The 21,661-nt window shown below is 41.6% G+C and overlaps 1 protein-coding gene across 9 annotated transcripts; it reads right to left on the bottom strand.

Annotated features, from left to right (window-relative positions):
- Nucleotides 1-484: 484 nt before the first annotated feature.
- On the bottom strand, nucleotides 485-11,733 carry LOC141773069 (zinc finger BED domain-containing protein 4-like). 9 transcript variants are annotated; one of them, XR_012595005.1, is made up of 6 exons: nucleotides 11,621-11,733; nucleotides 8,494-8,642; nucleotides 3,384-3,581; nucleotides 2,682-3,279; nucleotides 2,274-2,603; nucleotides 485-2,241 (listed from the first exon to the last, which is right to left on the bottom strand). XR_012595005.1 is itself a non-coding variant. In XM_074644728.1 (4 exons), exons 1-4 carry the CDS (start codon nucleotides 11,624-11,626, stop codon nucleotides 2,989-2,991), a joined length of 579 nt encoding a protein of 192 aa, XP_074500829.1. In that variant the 5' UTR covers nucleotides 11,627-11,733; the 3' UTR covers nucleotides 2,680-2,988. The 9 variants fall into 9 exon arrangements, 1 of the variants encoding a protein (XP_074500829.1); XR_012595004.1 differs by lacking the exon at nucleotides 11,621-11,733 and having other exon boundaries at nucleotides 8,494-9,374; XR_012595003.1 differs by lacking the exon at nucleotides 11,621-11,733 and having other exon boundaries at nucleotides 8,559-9,374.
- Between the last annotated feature and the right edge of the window lie 9,928 nt (nucleotides 11,734-21,661).

Below are 21,661 nucleotides of genomic sequence, written 5' to 3'. Positions count from 1 at the left end.
GGCCAGAAATATGACTGCTAATGAATGATAATATTGCTCCTTTTCTGCTGGATGTGTTGAAAAGCAACTGTTTGCTAACAAGTTCGCAACTTATCAACTTATACGGTGATGATATGTCACCGTTGTGCTCACAGCTCATTTCCACTGCCCTCCAAAGTGGCCCAAAAAGTTTGCAAAAAAATGTTAATGCATGTTTAACCTAGTTGATGACGACCAGTAAATACTTCCAAACATTAGTAGCTTCTTGTTAAACTCCAATATGACAATTATACTTTGTCTGGTGCCGAGATGTAGGGCTTTCAAAAAACTCATCTTTGAACTCATATCTCCAAATTGCACAGAAATGGAGGCTGGTGTTAAAATTCAGCTCTGAATAAAACTCTGAATCCTGAAATGAACTGAATAAGTTTTCACTAGAAACTCTGGTGAAAATGTCACTATATTTATGTCGATCAGGTCGACAAAAGAGACAGCTTGACCCTCCTTTTTTTTACCTTTTACTTTTTTACTTCACTTTATTAAAAATATATATACAGATTGCACAAGGGAGTTTTGAGCCACATTTACCTCCTCAGGCTTATGTGAACATCTAACCTCATTCCTCTCCAAGATGTGGACAAACAGTTGCGGCCCTGACCCAGATACATTCCCGCAAAATTCACCCAAGCTCCACAGAGAACACTCTTTAAAGCCTTTATTGCTGAATCCCTTCCATCCAGACAATTTTAAGTTCTTTCAGTATCTTCTGTGGAGCAATTTCTCTCCCTGTGAGAGAGGAAAGAAAAGGAGTCAATTTATCACTGAAGGCAGTTGTTTAGACTGAAGCAATGAAGGACGGTGTGACCTTATGTCCCCTCTACTGTAGGCTAAATGGTTCTGGAGAAGTCTTTGAATTATCTTCCCACTTAGACGGCCTCTGAAGTGAAAACCTCACATACCAGACAGCCAAAAAGCCAACCAACTCATCCATTTTTCAAATCGGAAGCAATTGCAAATATGTGATTTGTCAGGAACTATTGTAGTCTGTGTGGTCTTTAAACCCCTCCCTCGAGGGAGGCCTGACCCCGAGTTCCTGCTCTCACCCCTAAAACACACACCTCCTGCCTCTCCTTTATCACACACTGTTTTCAGCCTCTCTGCCGCCGCTTCCACCTCTCCACTCTCTCTTTTCTGGGTTGCTATTCAGCTGGCCGTCCTGCTACGCTTCGTTTCCTTTTCCAAACAAACAACGGCCGTTTTCTTTCTCTTTCTAGTTGTTTTTGAAAAGAAACTTTTAGTGTTCATGGTGTGTGTGTGTGTGTATGAGCGAGAGAGAGCAGTGAACCACAAACGACTCACAATATGTCAAATTAGTCAAAGCTACACCTGCTCGCATTCATGTGTTAGTGAATAATAAAAAGCAGATAACAAACTAGCTTTATTAAAGCACAGTGTTGACATTTCCGTTTATGAATTCAATTTCAATTTCAATAAGCGTTTCCAAAACATTTCTCTTCTCTGTCTATCTTGCGTGGCTGCCGTCTCCTGGCGACCCCTAACAAGTTAAGACACCTCTTGGAGCTCTCCAATGGAAATAGGAGTGATTCCTTACCTTAAAACAGTAATTTTGGTAAATTAGGAGGATTGATTTCTTACTTTGAGACGCTTGATTACAGAAAAACAAAAAGAGAGTTGGGAAGAATATGTAAATTTGAATGTCAGAATTTTGAATATCCTGGGGCCTCATTTATAACCGTTGCATACGCACAAAACAGGGCCTGAAAGAGGCGTACGCTAGCGATGGCGAGCTGAAGCTTCATGAAGCATTGAAGTTTTCCAGCAAATTGGTTCGGAAAAGGGTTCATTTCTCGAGGCTTCATGTGCACACGAAACCACATGATGGCCATAGAGTGTAAGACAGGCAGATATGATCTTATCCATCTGTGATATACTGTATTTTGCGCCAGTAAAGGCTGTTGGGAATAACTAAAAACATTGAAAAAAATCTATTGCCATGTAATCTGTTTATATCAATATAGTGTCTATTTTCAAGTAAGTATATTATGAGTATATAACATACATGCATAATAAACTGTAATTGTTTTGTGAGTAATGCATCGTATGTGTGTAAACCAATCCTTTGGTCAATAATTGTATTGTAGTGTAATATAATATAATAATGGCAGCAGGGGTAATATTAGTGTTCTGTGTCACTTCTGGAAAGTGGCATTGATTTAACCAGGCAGAGGACAGTGAATGTGCCTGTGTAACTTGGGAGAGGACAGTGCATGTGCTTGTGTAAGTAGCACAATGATGTACAGTACAGGGGAGACTTTATTCATTTTTGTTCAGGAACAATAGCTTCTCAACTGTGTTAGGGCTAAGGCGATTTCTGAGACAACAAGGCACAGGTGATGCTGGAGTGCACAGAAACCCAACGGCAAGTTTGTATTAATGAAGGTAGATCAATTTCTGTCTCTCCCAGTACTGAAGAGGGTCCTCCAATCGTCCAATATTTGGTTCGGACAGGTAGCGCTGGACCTCAACGGTAGCATCTGCTGTCACATTCTGGGTTCTCCTTGCTTGCATTACACTGTTGTCCAGATGACGCCACAATTTGTTACCTGAGAAGTACACACAGACCATGTTAGTGAGTGTAGTAATAATCAAAATTGACCTCAAAACCAAGAATAAAAAACGACCTTGGGTTACAGGTTGAGCATCCTGTGATGTTGATGGCTGATCCGATGGTGATTCCGAGGTTTGAGCAGACCTAATTATGGCAGCACACTCCGATGTTAGCCTTTTTATGGCTTCAGTGGCTTTTGTCGAACTGAAAAATCCTATGGCTTTGAACCTAGGGTCCAGGAGTGTAGCAAGGGACCTTATGCTCATTGACTGCAGGGTGTGTAGCCTCTCTCTCAGCCGCCTTATCACATGGTCTCCCATTTCCCTCGCCACTGCAGCTGCCGTGTTTGTAATGTCTTCCTGCAGCATCTGTTCCAGCATTTACAGTAGTGGCACTACCTTAGAGCCGGAAACCTTTTCTTCTGCCGAGAGCTCCACGGTGGCATCATTAAAGGATGACGGCAGAGAAAGGCACCCACCAACAGTGTTGTATTCATCAGAGGTCAGTGAAGGGATGCCAGTGTGTAGACTGGCTAAAGCCGCCCCCACTGGCTCTCTGAGCTCAACCAGACGGTGCAGCATGTGGTCTGTGCTGTTCCAGCATGTCTCTACTTCTTGAAGTAGCTTCAGCTTCGGCCTCCCCATATCCTGTTGCACCTGTGCAAGCTTCTCCTTTAAAAAAAAAATACAGATGAGCAATAAATTCCGTCACGGCAGCAGTAACACAAACAAAATATTAGCATTATTAAAAATTGTAATAAAGTCAAAGAACATACCTCAGCAGTGGTGCTGCTTCTAAAGTATCCAACCAGCTTCCTCGCCTTGGCCCGGATGTCAGAGAGCACAGGGGTCAGGTCAACAGCCTTCTTCACTATCAGGTTCAGAGTGTGCGCTATGCAGATAGTGTGACGGAGCCTCAGTTTCCTGCCACAGGCAATCCTGTTAGCAGCACCATCAGTAACCAGACGTGTAACCTGTGTGAACAGAGCATAAATAGTTTTCAATAATATCTTCTAATGCTGTGCATATATCACCAAGTATGATTTTAGTTTTCATGTACTTTTTGTGTGTAAAATCGCTGCAGTGAACATGACTCTGCCTTCTCAAGTCGCCTCACCCAGGACATCTTCACCTCCTGCACATATGGATTGTGTAAATTATTAATTCAAGTCTGAAAATAAAGCCTCGCAAAATCATTACACTCCATATCCTAATTATGAGTCCTAACACCTGAATTTCTCCTCTGGGGATCAATAAAGGCTTATCTTATCTCATCTTGTCTTAATTATAATCACAATGCAAACCAAGTTCTCCATGATAAAACAAATAAATAAATACATTGTGTTCACCTATTAAACTTCGTTTTTCAAATGATATCCCAGGGTGGGGGATACCACTGATCATTACAAATATGTTGGGAAGTTGGGAAGCAATCAGTCCAACAGATTGCTGTAAACATATCCTGCGTGACACTGCATAATGCTGCATGACTGTTGTTGCCATGATTCACCCTAAAGATCCATTGATCAGCAAGATTTTGCATTTCTATGCTTCAACATTCATGAGGTGCTTTGCATTGACCATTAATGGCTAATTGTGATGTGTTGGGCTTGTGCACATGCGTACAATTCCAAGTTGATTTGGGATTTATAAAAGGAAATTGCGCTCTGGCAGGAGTATGCAAAGTTTTATAAATTAGAATATTTTTTGGCGTGTGAACATTTCCTCATTTGTGCGTACGCAAACAGTGTTGATTCTCTGCAGTTTTATAAATGAGGCCCCTGATATCCCAAGCAAAAACCACCATACACACACACACACACACACACACTGTGCCAAGTTGAGTTGTTGATAATGCATCACTCCATACAAGTTTAAATACAGGTCAGGCTCTTCCAGCAGAGTCAGCGCTCTCTCGCTCTCACACACACCACACTGCTTAATGGGGACGGAGTGGACAGGCCCTCCAGTGTAACGAGTGTCAGGAAGCACTTTACATCAAGATTCATGTCAAGTTGTTTTTCCTCCTATATTTCTGTCTGACAGTTTACTGTATGCAGCAGCCTGCTGGTCTGGAAAGATGCAGCACGGAGGGATTTGATTTAACCTAATTATATCTACAGTACAGTACAGCATCTCCAGATAAAACAGTGGGATTAACTGGTTGGTAAATACTTGTTATGTAAAACAGGGGCAGAGACATGAAGGTGTGCTCAAATCAACCTTAGCTTGGACATTTGGAGTGTGTGTGGGGGGGGGTGTCAAGTGAAATACAATGGTTATTACTGCAGCATTCACACTATAGTAGGTATTGTAATCTTTATTATTCCGTCTTCCGTACACTTTTCGGTCGTTACTACTATTACTATTACTACTTCTACTACTGCCATTCACTTGTCAAAACGTTCAGCTCTTTAACTTTGATTGGATGATTGATTAGCAGCAGTTTCTAAGATGTGTATCAAAATCTTTTTAACAGTTATGGCCTCTCTCTCTCTTTTTTAACTCTCAGTAACTTGTGCTGCCCGGGGGCAGAGTGGTAAGAACATAATGTCCATGAACCGCAGGGTCAGTGGTTTGACTCCTGACCCTGCTGGCATTAGGCCTTCATTTGAAGTAGTCTCATGTTACAGACAGGATCTTGTAAAAATAAAAAATTACTTTAGTAGATAATTATTTACAACCACACGGTTGATCAGATAATTATTAATATATGCAGTTTTCTATTAAGACCCTTTTTTTAACTTTCGGGACCTGGTTTTAGTTTAACGGGTTAGGCTGGGACCATGTTAGGACTTCTCTCTCTCTGTGTTGTTACAGTTAGTAACTGCCAAAAATGGTCCTTGTTAGTGTAGTGGATTGTTGCAGCTGATAATTCACATAGAAAGATAAAAGTTATACAACAGCAGCAGTTGTTAGTGCACAACAGAATGGAGATTGTTTGTCATATTGCTGTGCTGCTCAGTGGATAGAGCATATGTCTAAACACAGCAGGCGCAGGGTCAGTTGTTTGACTCCCGACTGTTCCCCAGTGCAATGCATTTGGGCTACAAGATTTTTCAGGCAATACATTCTGACACATCCAGCAATGCTTTGAAAAGCATTTCAGCTGTCAGCATTCACACTGCAGTTTCTGCAAGGAATTAATTTTTTAGTTCCAGTAGTGATCCATTTCTAAAACTGCCCGATGCTCCCAAAAACTGACCACATTCCTCGGCTTCCCTCATCTATAAAACACAAATGAGACACACTGTAGCCTCATTGATATAAATATAACGCAATTGTTGTAATGAGCGTTCTGTAGGTGAATTCTGACGTTTTTACTATGGGTGGTTCTCTTTTCTCTGTTTATTCACTCACAGTGGCTGGCACTTCTGATGCTAAATATACAGTAGTTATTTTTCTGTTTAGTCCTTACATAACGCTGTTGCAGGCTGCATGAAGCATTAACTGTATTAGGATTTTTCCTTACAAAGACTCTTCCAGCACCTACCGATATTTGAAATTTTACTCCGGTTTTAACTTTGCAGTTTCAAATAGATTGGCTATAGTGCATCAAACAGCAAACTAGATACATTTACTCTATATTAACAGATTTTCTCTTGACCTACAGAGCCCAAAGAGCAGCCACATCACTCTATTCATCCACACTGCAGAAAAAAATCACCCTATACCCACAATTTAATTTTGACTGCATGACCTCTCCTGCTTTTCTCTGCGTTATACCCCTAGGCTATTCAGCACAACACTGCACAGCTTCATGGTATACAGTATGTAAAGAGAAAGAGGGATGGAGGCAGAGATGGCGAGATAGATGCAGGGAAATAGTAGGTCAAGAAAGAAAGTTTGAGGAAGAGACTGGAAAAGACGAGTATGAAGAGGGAGCATGCAACGAATAATTCAATTGGAGAGGACACAAACACAAACCAAAATGCCTAATAGATGTTATCTAGTATAAATTGTCACTGAATTCATAAAACAGTATATTATTGCAATTCATCACATCCAACATTCCAGTCCTGCAGAGAAACCTTCATGCTTCTACATGTGTAACTGAACACGCTGTGACATGTAAGCATGTGTACATGTATACACTACGTGTGTTTATATGAATTCTAGAGCATATCTGCGCCTGTGTATACATGTGAAGGAGTGTGTCCCCCCTCCTGTGTCTCGATGACCCTCGCATACATCCTCTTACTCATCCAGCTTATTTCATCATGGAATGAGTATGGCTGAACCCACGAGGCTCAATAAACCTTTCACCACTGACAGGACGATGAATCTCACTGTGATGGAGAAGGTTGAATATGATTGATAACAGGGGTGGAGTGGGTACATTCACTTAAACCTGTGTGTGTAAGTTAGTAGGCAAGAACATTTTAGGAGGTTCTCACACTGAAAATACCAATACAGCAAAACAACCCAAAAGGTTGTGTTTTGGCAATTAATAATGATGAAATGAACATCATGCTGTATTGAAGAAGACTTGAACTAGTGATTGAGACCATGTTTACAATGTTTACTGAGGAAATAAATCAAGTGAGAAGTAATTTTCTCATAGAGTTCAATACAATCGGACTAGTTTTGCAACCAGAGGAGTCGCCCCCTGCTGGCTGTTAGAAAGAATCCAAGTTTAAGGCACTTCAGCATTGGCTTCACTTATCAGACTCACGCCCACTGATGACAATAGCCTATAGCTCTAGTGTCATGGTGAGGATATTCGAAGGCGGTTGAATTGTGGGAGGATAGCACTGGAAGGCCTAGGTCTAAAATACATGGACCCCACTGCCTCCAAGCTATTTGAGACTACAGCTGTTGCCATCTTTGTTGTGTACAGTTACCATGGTTACAGGTGTCCTTGTCTATTGCGAGGTTATGGGAGAACTATGACGAAATGTTTTACATTTTTCATCAACAAATAAAAACTAAACTGTAATTGTTCTGTCTATACTGGTCATGAAGAGATCGTTTGTATAAGCAATTCCAATGTCTGAGATAAGTGATAAGATCCAGCGTACTTTCAGCGTATCTATAAGTGAGACATACCATTTATAGTAAGAGAGACATGAACCTGTCCTTTTTAAAGGTTTCGTCCATATGATGGCTAACAAACTAATTTTCTAAAGAGCTACATACTGTTTTGAGTTTTAATCTTGTCAGATTAGTGCTATATTAGTTTATCAATAATGATAAACAAGTAGCCTAACCGACATTCATGACCAACATTACAGGCATCCCTCAGGACAAGGGCTTTCCTTACCACAGATCCCCTACAGTACGTTACTGATATGCCTGTGTATGACGTTAGAGCGCGTGTGAAAGACAGCAATGAAGAAAAGAACCACCAACGAAAGATTTATGACACTTTTTTGTCAGAGGCACTTAACAGTACAGGCTGTTTAGGTAGGGCGAGGATCCATTTACACTTTATTTAGGCCACATGCCAATCATCAAACAAATCTTCAATGTCACATTTACAACCGTTGTGAAACAAAAGAGCCAGAAACAAGATCTGGGAAACCCTCCACACTGAAGCAGCTTGCAACCGCATGACTAATAAAGCAAAGCAGATCCTTTTACACTGTATTCAGGCCAGATGCCAATCACTGATGACATTAGGAAACCTTTAGCTTGGAAAACTTTGGGGAAAAAAGAGAGGTTGCAAATTCAGACAGTGGGCTGGTCCTCAGATTTCAAAAGCAAATGGAGTTTGCCTCTGGTCTTGAAATGTAATAACTTAATGGAATTGATGTATGAAGACACAGTATCAATGGGGATAAAATGACAAAGGCGTGTTGGAAAAAAATTCATTATAGGGCTGTCAATCGATTAAGATATTTAAAAGGAGTTAACGGTGTAGAAGCGACGGGGGTATTGGCTCACCTGGACAGGTAGAGACCTGTTTGGCCGACAGGAAGGGGAGAAGGAGGAGGAAAGGGTGAAGTTACCTGTGAGTTAATCTTGCCTCGGGCAGCGTGGTCGAAACTCACTTCATGTGGGCCGAGAGCGTGGTGGGGTGTGCAGATGTCAACCTAAAGAGGAAAGAGAAGTGATGGAGGTGTAAAGGAATTGGAAAAAAAACAGTTTGAGGACAACCTCAACATTTGACTCTCTGATCCATCCTGCAATGTCAACATTACATTAGATGCTCATGTTGATAAAAAAAAAGTGTCATCCAGCATCCAGATTTTATGAATTGACACACTAAAATGACCCTTATGCATTTCTAAAATGTATACAGTGGGTTTGTTTTGATGTAATGTCATAATATAAATATAATATTAGCTACAGCTTCTTGTACAGTACTGAAGTGCTAAAATTGGAAAGTTATTACTTTTCCTGTTTAGCAAGATGCTGAAAATAATCAGCCATGCTGTTTTCTACCTGCAGTCCCTGATGTTAACCTGTTGTTTGGCAGTCAGTATATATATGGAGAGGGGTTAACGGTCAAAGGTTAAAGGTTAGGGGGCCAGAGAGATGAGCACGGCAGTAAAGAAAGAGCTCTGCACAGGCCTGCCTCTACACCCCCAGGGCCTGATATCATGTTTATTCTGTAAACACATTCACAGCGTGGTACAAACCTGACGAAAAGAAAGCGCAGACATTTGCATTCAAATATTCACGTGACCTCTAGCTTGACTCTAAAACCTATATAGCACTCGAATGCAGTGAGCACTGACCCCCTCTTTTCCTTCAACTTCCACTGGGTTAAATCCATTCATTCGTTCCCAGGCATCGGAAACTCATGGTAAACAAGGTCCCTCCGGTGGCGAGGACCCCTCAGCAAAGCTTCCTGTATCAGAAACTAAAAAAGGAAGATGGAAGGAAATGAGGAAGCCGTTCATTTTGCCGCACTGTTTTATGATAACATTTTTCCCAACTCTACATACAATTTATTATGAAATTTGATGATTTTAATTTTTTCTGATTATCAAAAGTAGTGCCACGATCAGGTTGACAGTTTTGGCTTCGTCTCCGAATCAGCAGCTGGTTACTGTTGTCCGAGACCGATCGAAATAACAACATTTAGCCGGCGCAAAATTGATGCAACACAACAGATAAACATCGACCACTGCCATCGGCGAATGTCATCTTATGTGCCGATAGGCCAATGGCAGTCAACAATAACAGTCGATACCAATGTTCGGCCGATAAAATAGTGTATCCCCTATCAGCAAATGTTAAAATAATATGGTGAACAAATTGTAAATATTAAACCTGCAAACATGAGCATTTTAGCACAGAGAGACAGGGAGACATGTCCAGAGGGTACCTGCAGGCTGCTGTTGTCAGGGCCTGTCTGTAAGCCGACAGTCATCATGAACAAACTATGCCCTGAAACACACATCCACATTGTGCACACTCATACACAGACAGTGACTGTACACGCATAAAGATATACCTACAATATTAACAATCCCAGTCATAAAACCGACAAGCTGACGCATGTAACATTAACCACAAGCAGGCGATGAAGCTACAAATACAAGCTGAAAACAAGAAAAAGATTTGAAATCCTTGCCAAGTCCATAAATGTGTCACATTTCATTTGAGTCAGGTCTGAAGACACGTGCCAAACACAAAATACTTTGCTTCCAAAAAACTCTTAAATGCTTTTCGGCGATAACAAAGGCCAAGTTCAGCTGTTGTGACTCAGAATTAGTGTATAATTACGAGAAAAATCCCCCATGTAAACATTTAAATGTACCGACTTGCCCAGAAAGACAGCAGACAGATACAGGCGGAAACGTACGGACAGAAGGAAAACAAACACACAGACACCCTTAAAACATCTAGGGGTGCACAATGTCAAAGGTCATGGTCTCTCGGTGAACCCAAGGGGCCTGTAAACACTTAGTCTGATCCCCATGACTGAGCAAACAGCAGTGACTGACGGGACAACGGCAACCTAACCGGGACAAGGTCACCACGGCGACTGACAGGCGTTGACACCGTCACCACGGTAACTGACGGGTGGTGATGGACAGGCTGTTAGGAAATGTGTGTGTGAGGTAGCTGAGATGGAGAGAGGAGGGATTAAGTGCATAATAGGGGTTGGATTAGTAATCTAACTACGATATTCCTCCGCCTTGATGTGTGACAACACAGTGCTTCACTTCAGGATGTTCTTGAGACTCTGTGTTGTTCGGTCTGTGTACTCTCTTTTGATGACTACATGTCCCTCCTTCATGTAAAAGGTCAGATTAAAGGGTTGTGGATTAAAATAACAGACAGTTCACATTGTGAGTCTGGGGCATGATCACCATACACTTTGGGGGAGTACTTGTACCAAAGTATGGAAATGCCATCTCATCCAAATAATGTATTGATGTTGACTTTATGCTCTTATAATAAAAATTATCATAAAATTTGGCACCATTAATTTCCAGTGCAACGTTGAACCTTGAAGGCATTTCAACAACAACACAGTGACGTTCCAGATCTGGGTTCAAAGGAGAACGAATAACCGCTTGTTCGGGTCGTGGCTAGACTGTGTTACTAGTTTTGTCGAGACTGCGAAACATAGGTTACAAAATCTGTGATCTTATTTTTATAATATTTAAAAGCTGAAAAGCAAAATTATGCTAGGGTGAGCGGGGTCTACCTGAGCTTCCAGCTGTACAATATTTAGATGGTTTTAAACATTCTGAATGTGTCCCAGTTTATTTCCTGTTGCAGTGGATGTGAATAACATCAGCTGACAGGAAGTAAACATGGACCCAAACTGTTTTGCATGGCAACGCAATTCCGTTGCAATTGAAATGTGCTAAAACGGAGTGTTTCAGATAGAGGGTGAATACAGGTATATTCAGGTAGACAGTATGAGGAAAATAAACTTTTTTTTTTAACATTACAGCATGTAAACATGTTCTAGTAGAAACACAAAATACAAGTATGAACCTGAAAATGAGCACAATATGGGACCTTTAAGTTACGCACCCCTCTACGTCACACACACACACCTCTGGATGGACGAATGAGGCGCTGCAAAAGAGTATGACGTACTCACAAACATGGAAGTGGTTCGCCGTCCGGAAAGTGTCCGCCGCTAGCCATGCCAACTCCTGGCAGCGTGCCAAAACGTCCGCCGTTTCGTCAGGCTGCTGGATCGGAGTTCAGGAGTCCCGGAGCTGCTCCTCTGCAGAGAGGTCTCACTCCTCTGCAAATTCGACGAACGCTGGTATTCTGGTAGGAACCCAGTCTGAGCAGAGAGCTGCTGTTTTGACACAAACAAGGATTGAGCTAACCGTTGAGGGGGGATGAGGGGGTGTTATATTGTTCACTGTGGTTTGTGCACTGTCATGGACGTATAATACACTGTGGGAGATCATTGAATTTCGCTGTGTTGTTTATTGCTTGCACTGATACTACTGGCTTGTGTGTGTAAATTCAGGGGGCTTTGTAGGGGTTTGTTGGCTACATATGAAAAGAAAATCACATTTTTGTCAGACTGTGACTCTGACTGGCACCTCGGCTTAAATGCTGTAGTATATAGTATTTCGAAGATTTCATGAAAAAAAAGTCATAGTATAGTATGTCGAAAAATTTCACCAAAAAGTCATAATATAGTTTGTCAAAAAATGTCATGAAAAAAGTATTAATATGGTATGTCGAAAAAAGTCATAGTATGGCATGTCGAAAGATTTCATAGAGAAAAGTCATATTACATTATGTAGAAAATTTTATGAAAAAAAAGAGTCATAGTATGTCGAAAGATTTCCCCCCAAAAAAGTCATATTGTAGTATGTCAAAAAATGTCAATGTTTGTCACAATGAGCTCACTATATGTTCCTCTACAAAGAACTCCCTAGACAGTAAGTAGGGAGTAGTGAATGAGTCTTAGACAGAGGGTATAGTAGCTATATCTCCTACGACCTTGGTTCCCCTGGCAACCAAGAGGCAGCACAGTTTTATCAGTTAGGCAGAACCGTCACAGCAACAGACAGCAAGCTCAACTATCGCTCTGAAGGAGACCGGCTATGGCCTTTGATTCTAGATTTAGAAAATGACCTGAACATGACTTCGGCAGTGCTGTGTCGCTACCTTTAGCCTGAAGAAGGAAAAATTCCCTCATTCCCTCACCTTGTACGGTCACCGAAATATGGCTGTATGATCACATTTAGGCGATTTTCAAATCTTTCCCTTCATATAATTCCATATGACTTTTTTTTTTCTCTTATTCAGAACATATAGAGGACACAAAATCCATTGAGTTGGTTTTTGTTGCAATTTGTGTGAGGTTTACCCAAATTTTTAGGTAAAATGCCTCGACTGTATGTACTTCTACTTTTTGTGTTTGTCAGTTGGCTCTCATAAAACTGGATTATGCAACCTAATTAGCACGTGTTAGCTTCTATCTTAACATCAAAACATTGTAATGTTATGAATTAGGAGCCATACCAAATCTGCAAAAACACTGAGGTAAATGATATGTTCCGGTATGTGCTGGTAAGGAATAAAGGTTATGTTGGCACATGAACATGAGTTATTGTGTGTGTAGTGATGGAGAGTGAGCGTGTGTGTGTATTCAATAAGGTGCGTCAAAGTGCGTAATGCTACTTCGCCCTCAGAGCACACAAACCGCAAGCTGGCTCACCTCCACGTGGTAGAAATCACTGCCAACACGTCCCTGGTTCTGCAAACACAGCTGTGAACACACACATAAACAGAGTTACCTGGCAGAGCAAACACACTTGACAGCGATGACACAAACAGAACTCGAATGTGAAGTCGTCAACAATAAGATATTAAATACAGTCTAATAATAGAGTACATATGAAGAAGTCATGGTAAAATGTGATTTAACTGCTTTTTGGCAGGTTAGAGGTGTTTTATATCACTGATACAGCAAGGTGTTGGAGCTTTATTTATTCTGTGGAGGATTCAAAAACAGTGAGCTTTAAAATGTAATGCATCTTTCTTACTTATCATTTTTCCTCCCTTCTTCCCCATTCTCTCCTTCACTGTCCTCCTTCCTTCTCCAGGCTCCTTCTCCTTTCCTTCCTGTCAAAAGGGAAAAGAGAGAGGGATCATGCCACACGGAAAAGAAAGGGATTAATTGTTGGTTAAAAATCCTTCACATCTCAACTAATCCCGAGTGTTTAAATTCTACTAATCTCTATGAAAGACTGGTGTGTGTGTGTGTGTGTGTGTGTGTGTGTGTGTGTGTGTGTGTGTGTGTGTGTATGGGTGTGTGTGCTACTTCCATCCAACCCCTAATGAAGCTCTGCCGGTGGTTTCATACCTTACGTCCCAAAACTGACCAATGGCACACAAGGTCAACGTCCAGCCAGAGTGTGGGCTGATCCAATCAGAGGAAAGTACAGCAGGAGGGCAACGAGGTGGTCAGAGGACATGAGGAGGAAGAGGGGGAGCAGGAGGAAGTGAATTTGCTCCCAAAAAAAACCTTCACAAACTCTTCTATTGGAGCGTAATCGGATTCTGGAGAGCTTAGTGGGATTTTGCCCGGAGAATTATTATTATTATGATTTCTTTGTTTAGTAGTGGATGCCCTTATCTCTGGCCTGAATTAAGGGGGATTATTCCTTTTATTCAATACTCCCACCCATAATAGTGGGAAAGTGTTTCCTCAGTAATTAGGTCTAAGTGCCCTTGTTTAGTTTGCCACAGTAACCACAGTATTGTTAGCAGCCACAGCATGAAGTTTTGTTACAAAGCTGAGAGGTTAAAGGAAAGAAATACCTCCGCATTTAGAATTAGAATTATTTTTCAGCCGGAACTTCTTACTCTGTGGGAAAAGTTTCTGCATTGTTCTCCTACAATGGGTCGGCATTCATTAGTGAAACCACAAGGCACTGTTTGAATGTACAATTTGCAACAAGGGAGGCCAACAGTGTTAGCAAGTAACAGCTAAGGACATGAAGGATGAGTGTTAAAGTCTGTAGCACTGGAGAATGCTTGCCTGTGGCTCTCTACTGGAATAAAAGCCTTGTGATGGCAACTTAGGCTTGTGTTTGAACACGAGTGTCAATGAAAATATAAATAAAGATCTGCTCACTGTAGCTCCCTGAAGTGGGAGGTTCTTACCTATATATTTTGTACATTTTTTAGGGCTGTCAAAGTTAATGCGATAACGTGCAAATTCATTTAAAACGCCACTAATTTCTTTAACGCATTAACGCAACTTGTGATTTTTAAGTTGTAGCGGACTGAGTTTTACGAACCATAATATAATAATCATACTAGCTTGTCGCAAAGGAGGTTAAATAACGCGCCAAACGTGCGCTAAATTTTGGCGAGGGAAAAACTGGCATGGCCATTTTCAAAGGGGTCCCTTGACCTTTGACCTCAAGATATGTGAATGAAAATGGGTTCTAGTACAGATTCTTCAAATTGGAATTCATCAAAGGAAAACAATTTAATTGCACAATTGAATGACATGTAATGGTGATGATATGTATGGCTTTTAGTTGTTTTCCAGACCACAGTTTGAGCGCTGCAAGAAAGAGGGAAGGAGAGAGAAATGTTTTTTTTCATGGGCCAGTAACAGCCATCTAAGAGCTTTATCTCTTGTCTCATTGTCTCTGAATCCCAAGGACAAACTGCGGCAGGCAAACCCGCCCGGTCACAGTCTGTCGGCTAAAGCCTTGTTCATCCTCTAATGACTTCAGATTCAACATCCATCTCCAGCCACACCAAGAGGAGCACACACACACACACAAACACCTTTAACGGCCTATACGTCCCTCTCCATCTGGAACGACATGCACATAAATGCCTATGTGCGCACAAAGCGAAGTCACTTCCGCCTGGTTAAATGTGACCATCAGTCTCCAGGTGGTTTTCAGTCTGTGTCGAGGCTAGTAGAGCACAACAAGGACAGGTAAAGACACACTGCAACAGCTGTTCTGTCGTTCTATCACATTCTTCCTCTCTCCTCTACTTTTTCTTTCCTCACCGCACACTTTCTTCACCTCACATCTCTCTTGCTTTTCAACACTCGTCCCACTGCCTCTCTCATCTCTCATAATGGAGAGTGTGTTATAACAGAAAGGTGGTAGGTTTGATTTAAGCAGTGGACAGCTGCAGCCTAAAAGCATCTTTGTGCAAGATTTGAACCTTTGATCTTATCACTGACTGCATGTTGCTTCGGATATGAATGTAATAAACCAAATATATTATCTTTTTATATCCCTCTCTGCTTCCTTCTTCTTTTCTTTTTATCTATTCAGCCAACATTTTTTACATCCTTCCTGTGGTTTCAACCTCCTGGCTCACTGCTATAGGAAATACCTGTCTTCAGCCGACATACACACACACACACACACACAAGCAGTTGCAGAGCCAAATGCACACACAATGTCTGCTACACCAGTGACTTTTAACCATTTTTCGCTCACTAGCAGCTCTGCTCCAAGGATGGAAATATTGATTGGTCAATCATACTGCTGTTGGTAAAACTATTGGATGACATTTGTAATACTGTGATTTTAATTGTGTTATTGGGAAGGACACTTGCACTTTCCACTCGCTGGGCTGGTTGGGTTAATCATCGCTGAGGAGGAGCAGCTGTGGAGCCTGATCGTCCCTGATGAGGATCAGGTGTGTGAAGTCTATATCTACCCCTGGTTTCAGGTAGTGAGAGCTTCATTCTGTTGCTTCTTCCAGCTGTGTAGAGGTGTGTGAGTCGGCAGAAGTTACCACGTGAACCTATCTGCGTGATTTGCTCACCATTTTCTGTTTGAACTTCGAGCTTAGTCTGTTAGAGGGGTAGGTCTTTTTGGCCTGGCTTCTCAGTCTTAACCTGGCATTGCTGCCAGTGTCTTTTTTCTTTAGTCGACTTCACTCTGTTTCCCAGAGAGTTTACTCTAGTCATCTGCACGGCTGTGGTGTCTTAGTTTACTATTCCACTAATCTAAATATCTTAATAAGGGTGGGGAGCCTTTCTTTTTTAGGCTTATTTTATTTGGTGTTTCCCGTCTCCCCTTCAATCACGTTTTGTGGTTACCCTTCTAAGATTCCCCTGGTGAGCAATTGCGTGCAACTCCCTGTTACCCAAACAGAATGAGTCAGCAGCCACTCTCCGGCACAGCGGACTCCTCCACCATCAACCTCCAAGCTTACAGAGCTTAACACACAACTAGCCGTGCACAGGCAGGCTATCACTGTACAGGGACTCCTGTTTAGCTCTGCAAACAAACTTCTCATGACCACATGTTAATCTGGTTTCAACCACCATAATGAACCTTTTTTTGTTTGTGTAGGGTTCATATTATTAATCATTAAGTTTTATGAAGCAAATACAACCAGATCAAATCTAACGCTGCTACACGCCTCCCACCCACAAAATACACACAAGCAAAGTGCCCACACATGAAACCAACCGCAACACAAACAAGGTGTGCGATATGCTACAATTGGAGAAGATAAAGTGGAGCTGAGTGATGGCGGAAAATCTCTCTTCCTGACTTGGCAGGTGCTCCAACTCGGTACAAAGAGCATCTATCACTTAGGCAGAAAATAACTGGGGAAACTATAAAAAATGACTGTATACAGTCCAGCTACAGAGCTGACGCACAAACAGGCGGCTATCCAGCAACCTGCGACACACTGAGTTCAGTAAGGAGGATGCAAATTCACACACAAACACACATATCAAGATACAGCTTTCACATGGTCGTAAACAAAAATGGACACAAGCGGCAGAGAGAGAGAGCCGTGTCTTTAATCAAGCCTAGTGCTTCTGTCAACGATGCTCTGAACACAGGGCTTCATCACAACAGAGAGGCCCCTGTGTATGTGTGAGCTGACATGACCAAACAACACACCCCTCCATCCATCACATCGACAGCACAAATAAAGTGGAACTGCTCTTTAAGGAAAGGGGACACATGAACTATAGCCTGCTAGAGTCTGACCTTATAGGAAGGACTAGGATGCAGCATCTGTTAACTGTGCTTGATATTAAATGAAAGCCTTTTTGTGGGTAATGTTGAGTTTGTTATGAATCATGCATGTACAGATGCTAACAAATTATTTTTCTTTATCTGCCATTAACTATATGCACACATAGTTGTATGCAGAAAAACACACACGAACAAGTTTGAAAATAGAGATGAATGGCTAATTGCACAGAGAATAGTGAAGAGTCTCAGAGCTGAAATCTGTGATCAGAGGCTTTTCTGTGCTTCTTGGTTCAAATAATGAATGCAGGCAAAAGCCAAAAGAAGGGAGTCAAAATAAATAATAAAACACGAGACATATTTGAAATGCGTAGCCAACAAAAATATATCGAATGTCTAAATAATTCCTGAATAAAAAGTGCACAAGTAATGAAAAGCAGTTGCAGAAGTGCTCAGTGCTGACTGCAGAGTTGTTTTGCTCTGGAGCTGCAGTGTTGTAATCAGTATGTGGGTCAACATCCTGATTACAGTCCAGCACAGCATTCCAGTTCTGCTACAGTCAGCTGTGATTAGCATGTGGGTGAGTCTGCAGTGTGTGTGTGTGGGTGAATCTCTGTGTGTCTGTGTGCATCTGCCCATCAGTGTGTAGATGTGTGGGCATACTGACCTTTATGTCTGGATGATTGTCATTCTGAGACTTTGTGATGAAAATGCACATCTGGAAACAACAAATTGAAATGAATACATGTAAATTGTAGCAGAATCTGCCACTGCAAGAGCTACAATACACAGTTCCAACTTCAAGTCTGTGCACTTTAGTTTGTTGTTGTTGTGTCTGTGGAAACTACAATCTCCCAGGACCTGAAGTGAGACTGCAACACAGGCTCCATCGTAAAAAACAAAACAATGGATGTATCTCCTGTGTCAGCTGAGAAAGTTCAACCTGCTGCAAGGTGTTGATCCAGTTCTGCACAATATTGGGTTTGTCATCTGCACATCAGTCACTGTCTGTAGTGGACAGTTAGGTTTGCAGAAAAGATTATTATTATTATAAATCTGCCCACCCTCCGGGACTTTTACACCTCCCGAGTAAGGAAAAGGATACGGCCCTCACTGCAGACCCTGCAGTCGCTAACTTTATCTGTGTGCGGTTTGTTGCTGAGCAGGTAGCGTACAGTTTCACTGAAAAAAGCTGCCTGTTTCAGCCAAAAATGACACCGACATGAGCAGTAAGAGTGAACCAGATAGTAGAGCTGCAGGCATCAACACACAAAATTAATATAAAGCTTCGTAGGACTGAGAGGAACTGCAGAATCAGGTGATAATTCTCTGTGGGTTCATCACTACAAGTGACCCCTTCACATATATAGTAGTCAGGCGATCCATTGCTGATATAAAATATATTGATAGCTGCTTTAAATCAGCCACGTGATGTGAGAGCAATTCCTGTGAAATGACACTGCAATACTAAATCATCTCATTGTACTATATTTTAGTACAGTGAGATATTATGTAACATACATTGCACATGCATAACATACATTCATTATCATATTTAAGAGTGTGTATATTGTACATATAACCTCAGTATTTGCACATAAAAACCACCTGTGTATATAGAGTGACTTGGATTAGTTTGTAGGATGAGATTTATACAGTACAGGTTTATACAGCCGGGTAAAGAAATGTGTCAGAGTATGCATACGTGTCTTCCTCTATGTGTGTGTGTGTGTGTGTGTGTTTGTTTATGTGAGAGCCCACCTGCATATGTGTGTGTGTATCCGGTGTGTATCAAATTCAGCCTCCGCTAAGGATGCTGGTGTTCAGTTTTCAGTAGATGTGGGTTAGAGGATTACCTGCATTACCTCGACCTGATTCTTATCACCTGTACCAGCTCTCCAACACTTTACGTAATCTCCGTCACTGACAAGATGAAAGATACACCGTCTGAAGCACATTATCTTCATACCACAGAAACACCCGGGGGCACTGTTGGAGGGAAGGTAAAAAAAACTTTTAGGGGGCCCCAAATTGACCTTCAATTTACTCTCTTTCTCTTGCTTTCATAATTTTGGTCATCGTTCTTAGTTCACCACGTTTGTAAATAACTTTCTTTATGTGCAAATCTTAGTGACTTTTCAATTCAAAAATAAAAATTTGGGAGCGCAAGATTTGGAAACATGACTTTCTCTACATTCTTGCAAAGTCTTTCCTTTATCGGCTGTGATAAAACTATATGGAGTGAAATTGTGGTTCACAGCTATCGTACTGTAGGCTTAATGCTTATCATCTGCAGAGAAAGGTCATGGGGAGTAAGGAGGGACTGAATTGGTGGGGGGCAAAGCAAGAAGGGTACAAGAGCAACATCAGCTAAATTAAATTGAAAGGGAAAGGACATCATGACAGCGCAATATGTGGAAGGAGGGACGGAGAACCTGTCTCATAAATCTGCAGCCTTTCATGATAATGAGCTGAGAGGCAAATGGAGAAAATGAAGAGTGAAGACTTTTCACTTAACCCCTCAGTTAATCTGTCCTCACATGGAAATAGCTGCCTCCTCCGTCATTCAATCTCATCACAGCTCCAGGCCTCTCCCTCCAACACTGTTCCCGTTCTGTCTATCACTTTACCTTCCTTCTCTTTCTTTCCTCATCCATCCATCCATCCATCCATCCGAGGGGCCTCCTTCCCTCCACCTCTGGTCACCGTCACTGTGGTGTGATAAGATGCAGATCCTCCTCCACCTTCAGGCCTCAGTCTAAATAGTTATAGATCACACAGAGTAGGGGAGAGCGGGGTCAACAGCAAATAACCTTCCATTACTCACAGACTACTTGAACAGTAATGAACAGTAATTTGATCTCTGAACAGATACAGGTGTCTGCTAACAATTCATCAAGTTTTTTTTTTAGAGCCCAACCCAAATGTGAAAGAGGCGTAATTTTGATAAATGCACAAGGACTGCATTTTCCCCAAAATTCTGCCTCCCGGGACAGTTGGGACACCTTGTTCTGGGCTAAAAAAATATCGTTTAAATTGAAAAACATAGTGGTCTGAATTTGAAAATCTTATCTTTACAATGTCACTTATTCGCAGATATGGAATTTGGCAAAAAAATAAATTAAAAAAGGCTTTCTTACTGGCTGCCAGACAGCTAACACTAGCATCAACTGATAGACCAGAAAATAAGCTTTCCAACAATGTTTTTTGTATGTGGTATTACTAAAAACAGTATGGTAGAAGAAAAATAACAAAAGAGCCAAAAATGTACTTACATCAACAATGTCTGGCGCCATCATGGAGGTCTGCAGGGAGAATTTGTTTTGTGCAAAGAAATAACCACGAGAAGAAAGCTGTGTGAAAATATTTTTCCCATTTTGAGTAAATGTGCCACAGTTATGCAGTACATTTTAGGCTTTGTCTTGTGACCTGTGTAACATCTAAAGATTGAAGAAGCACAAAGTCCATCTCCAATTTAAATTATAATTTTATACAATATCCAGAGCATTAATATATCAGCAAACATATAAAGATATAGAGGAGTAATGTCTACCTGAGCAGAGAATGAAGTCGCTCTCCATCTGTGTGTGTTTGTAATCAGAGTTTCTCTGTGCTTTGTTGACATCGCCGGGCTGGCCGTGCATGCTTTTAGTGCATGTTTGTGCATGTGAGTGTGCCCCACTGGCTAGCACACGCCCGTCGCCCTGCACTGCACTGCGCTCATACGCCGGTTATAGTCGATAGCGTTGTTCCGACCAAGGGCGCCGTTGCAGAAGCGTAGAACCCACCCTCTGGTTTGCTTTTGGAGATAGAAGAAAGCAGCACTTTAGATTGACAAGGTTGAGGGCGCCCAGACAGCTCACCTGGTACCGCGGGGCCACATGTACCAAGTCTGAGTCCTTACCGCATGCATTTTGCTGCATGCCATCCCCTCTCTCTTCCCCTTTCCTGTCTATCACTCTGTCCTATCCAATAAAGGCAAGCAGCCAAAATAATAATCTTGAAAAAGTTGCTGCATATCGATGATGGTCATGTGTCACTAAATAAGCCACAGATTTTTAAAAAGACAGATTTGTTCGAATTAACTTTTGATTCCCAACACATCCAAACAAGCCTCCATCCATACACACACACACACACACAAACAGGCATGCATATAAGGTACTTGTATTAGGTAACAAAAATGT

Source organism: Sebastes fasciatus, chromosome 8, assembly GCF_043250625.1.
Source record: "Sebastes fasciatus isolate fSebFas1 chromosome 8, fSebFas1.pri, whole genome shotgun sequence".
Taxonomy (NCBI): Eukaryota; Metazoa; Chordata; class Actinopteri; order Perciformes; family Sebastidae; genus Sebastes; species Sebastes fasciatus.
Note: the sequence above shows the minus strand (reverse complement) of the source record. Positions and strands in the feature narration are given on the sequence as shown.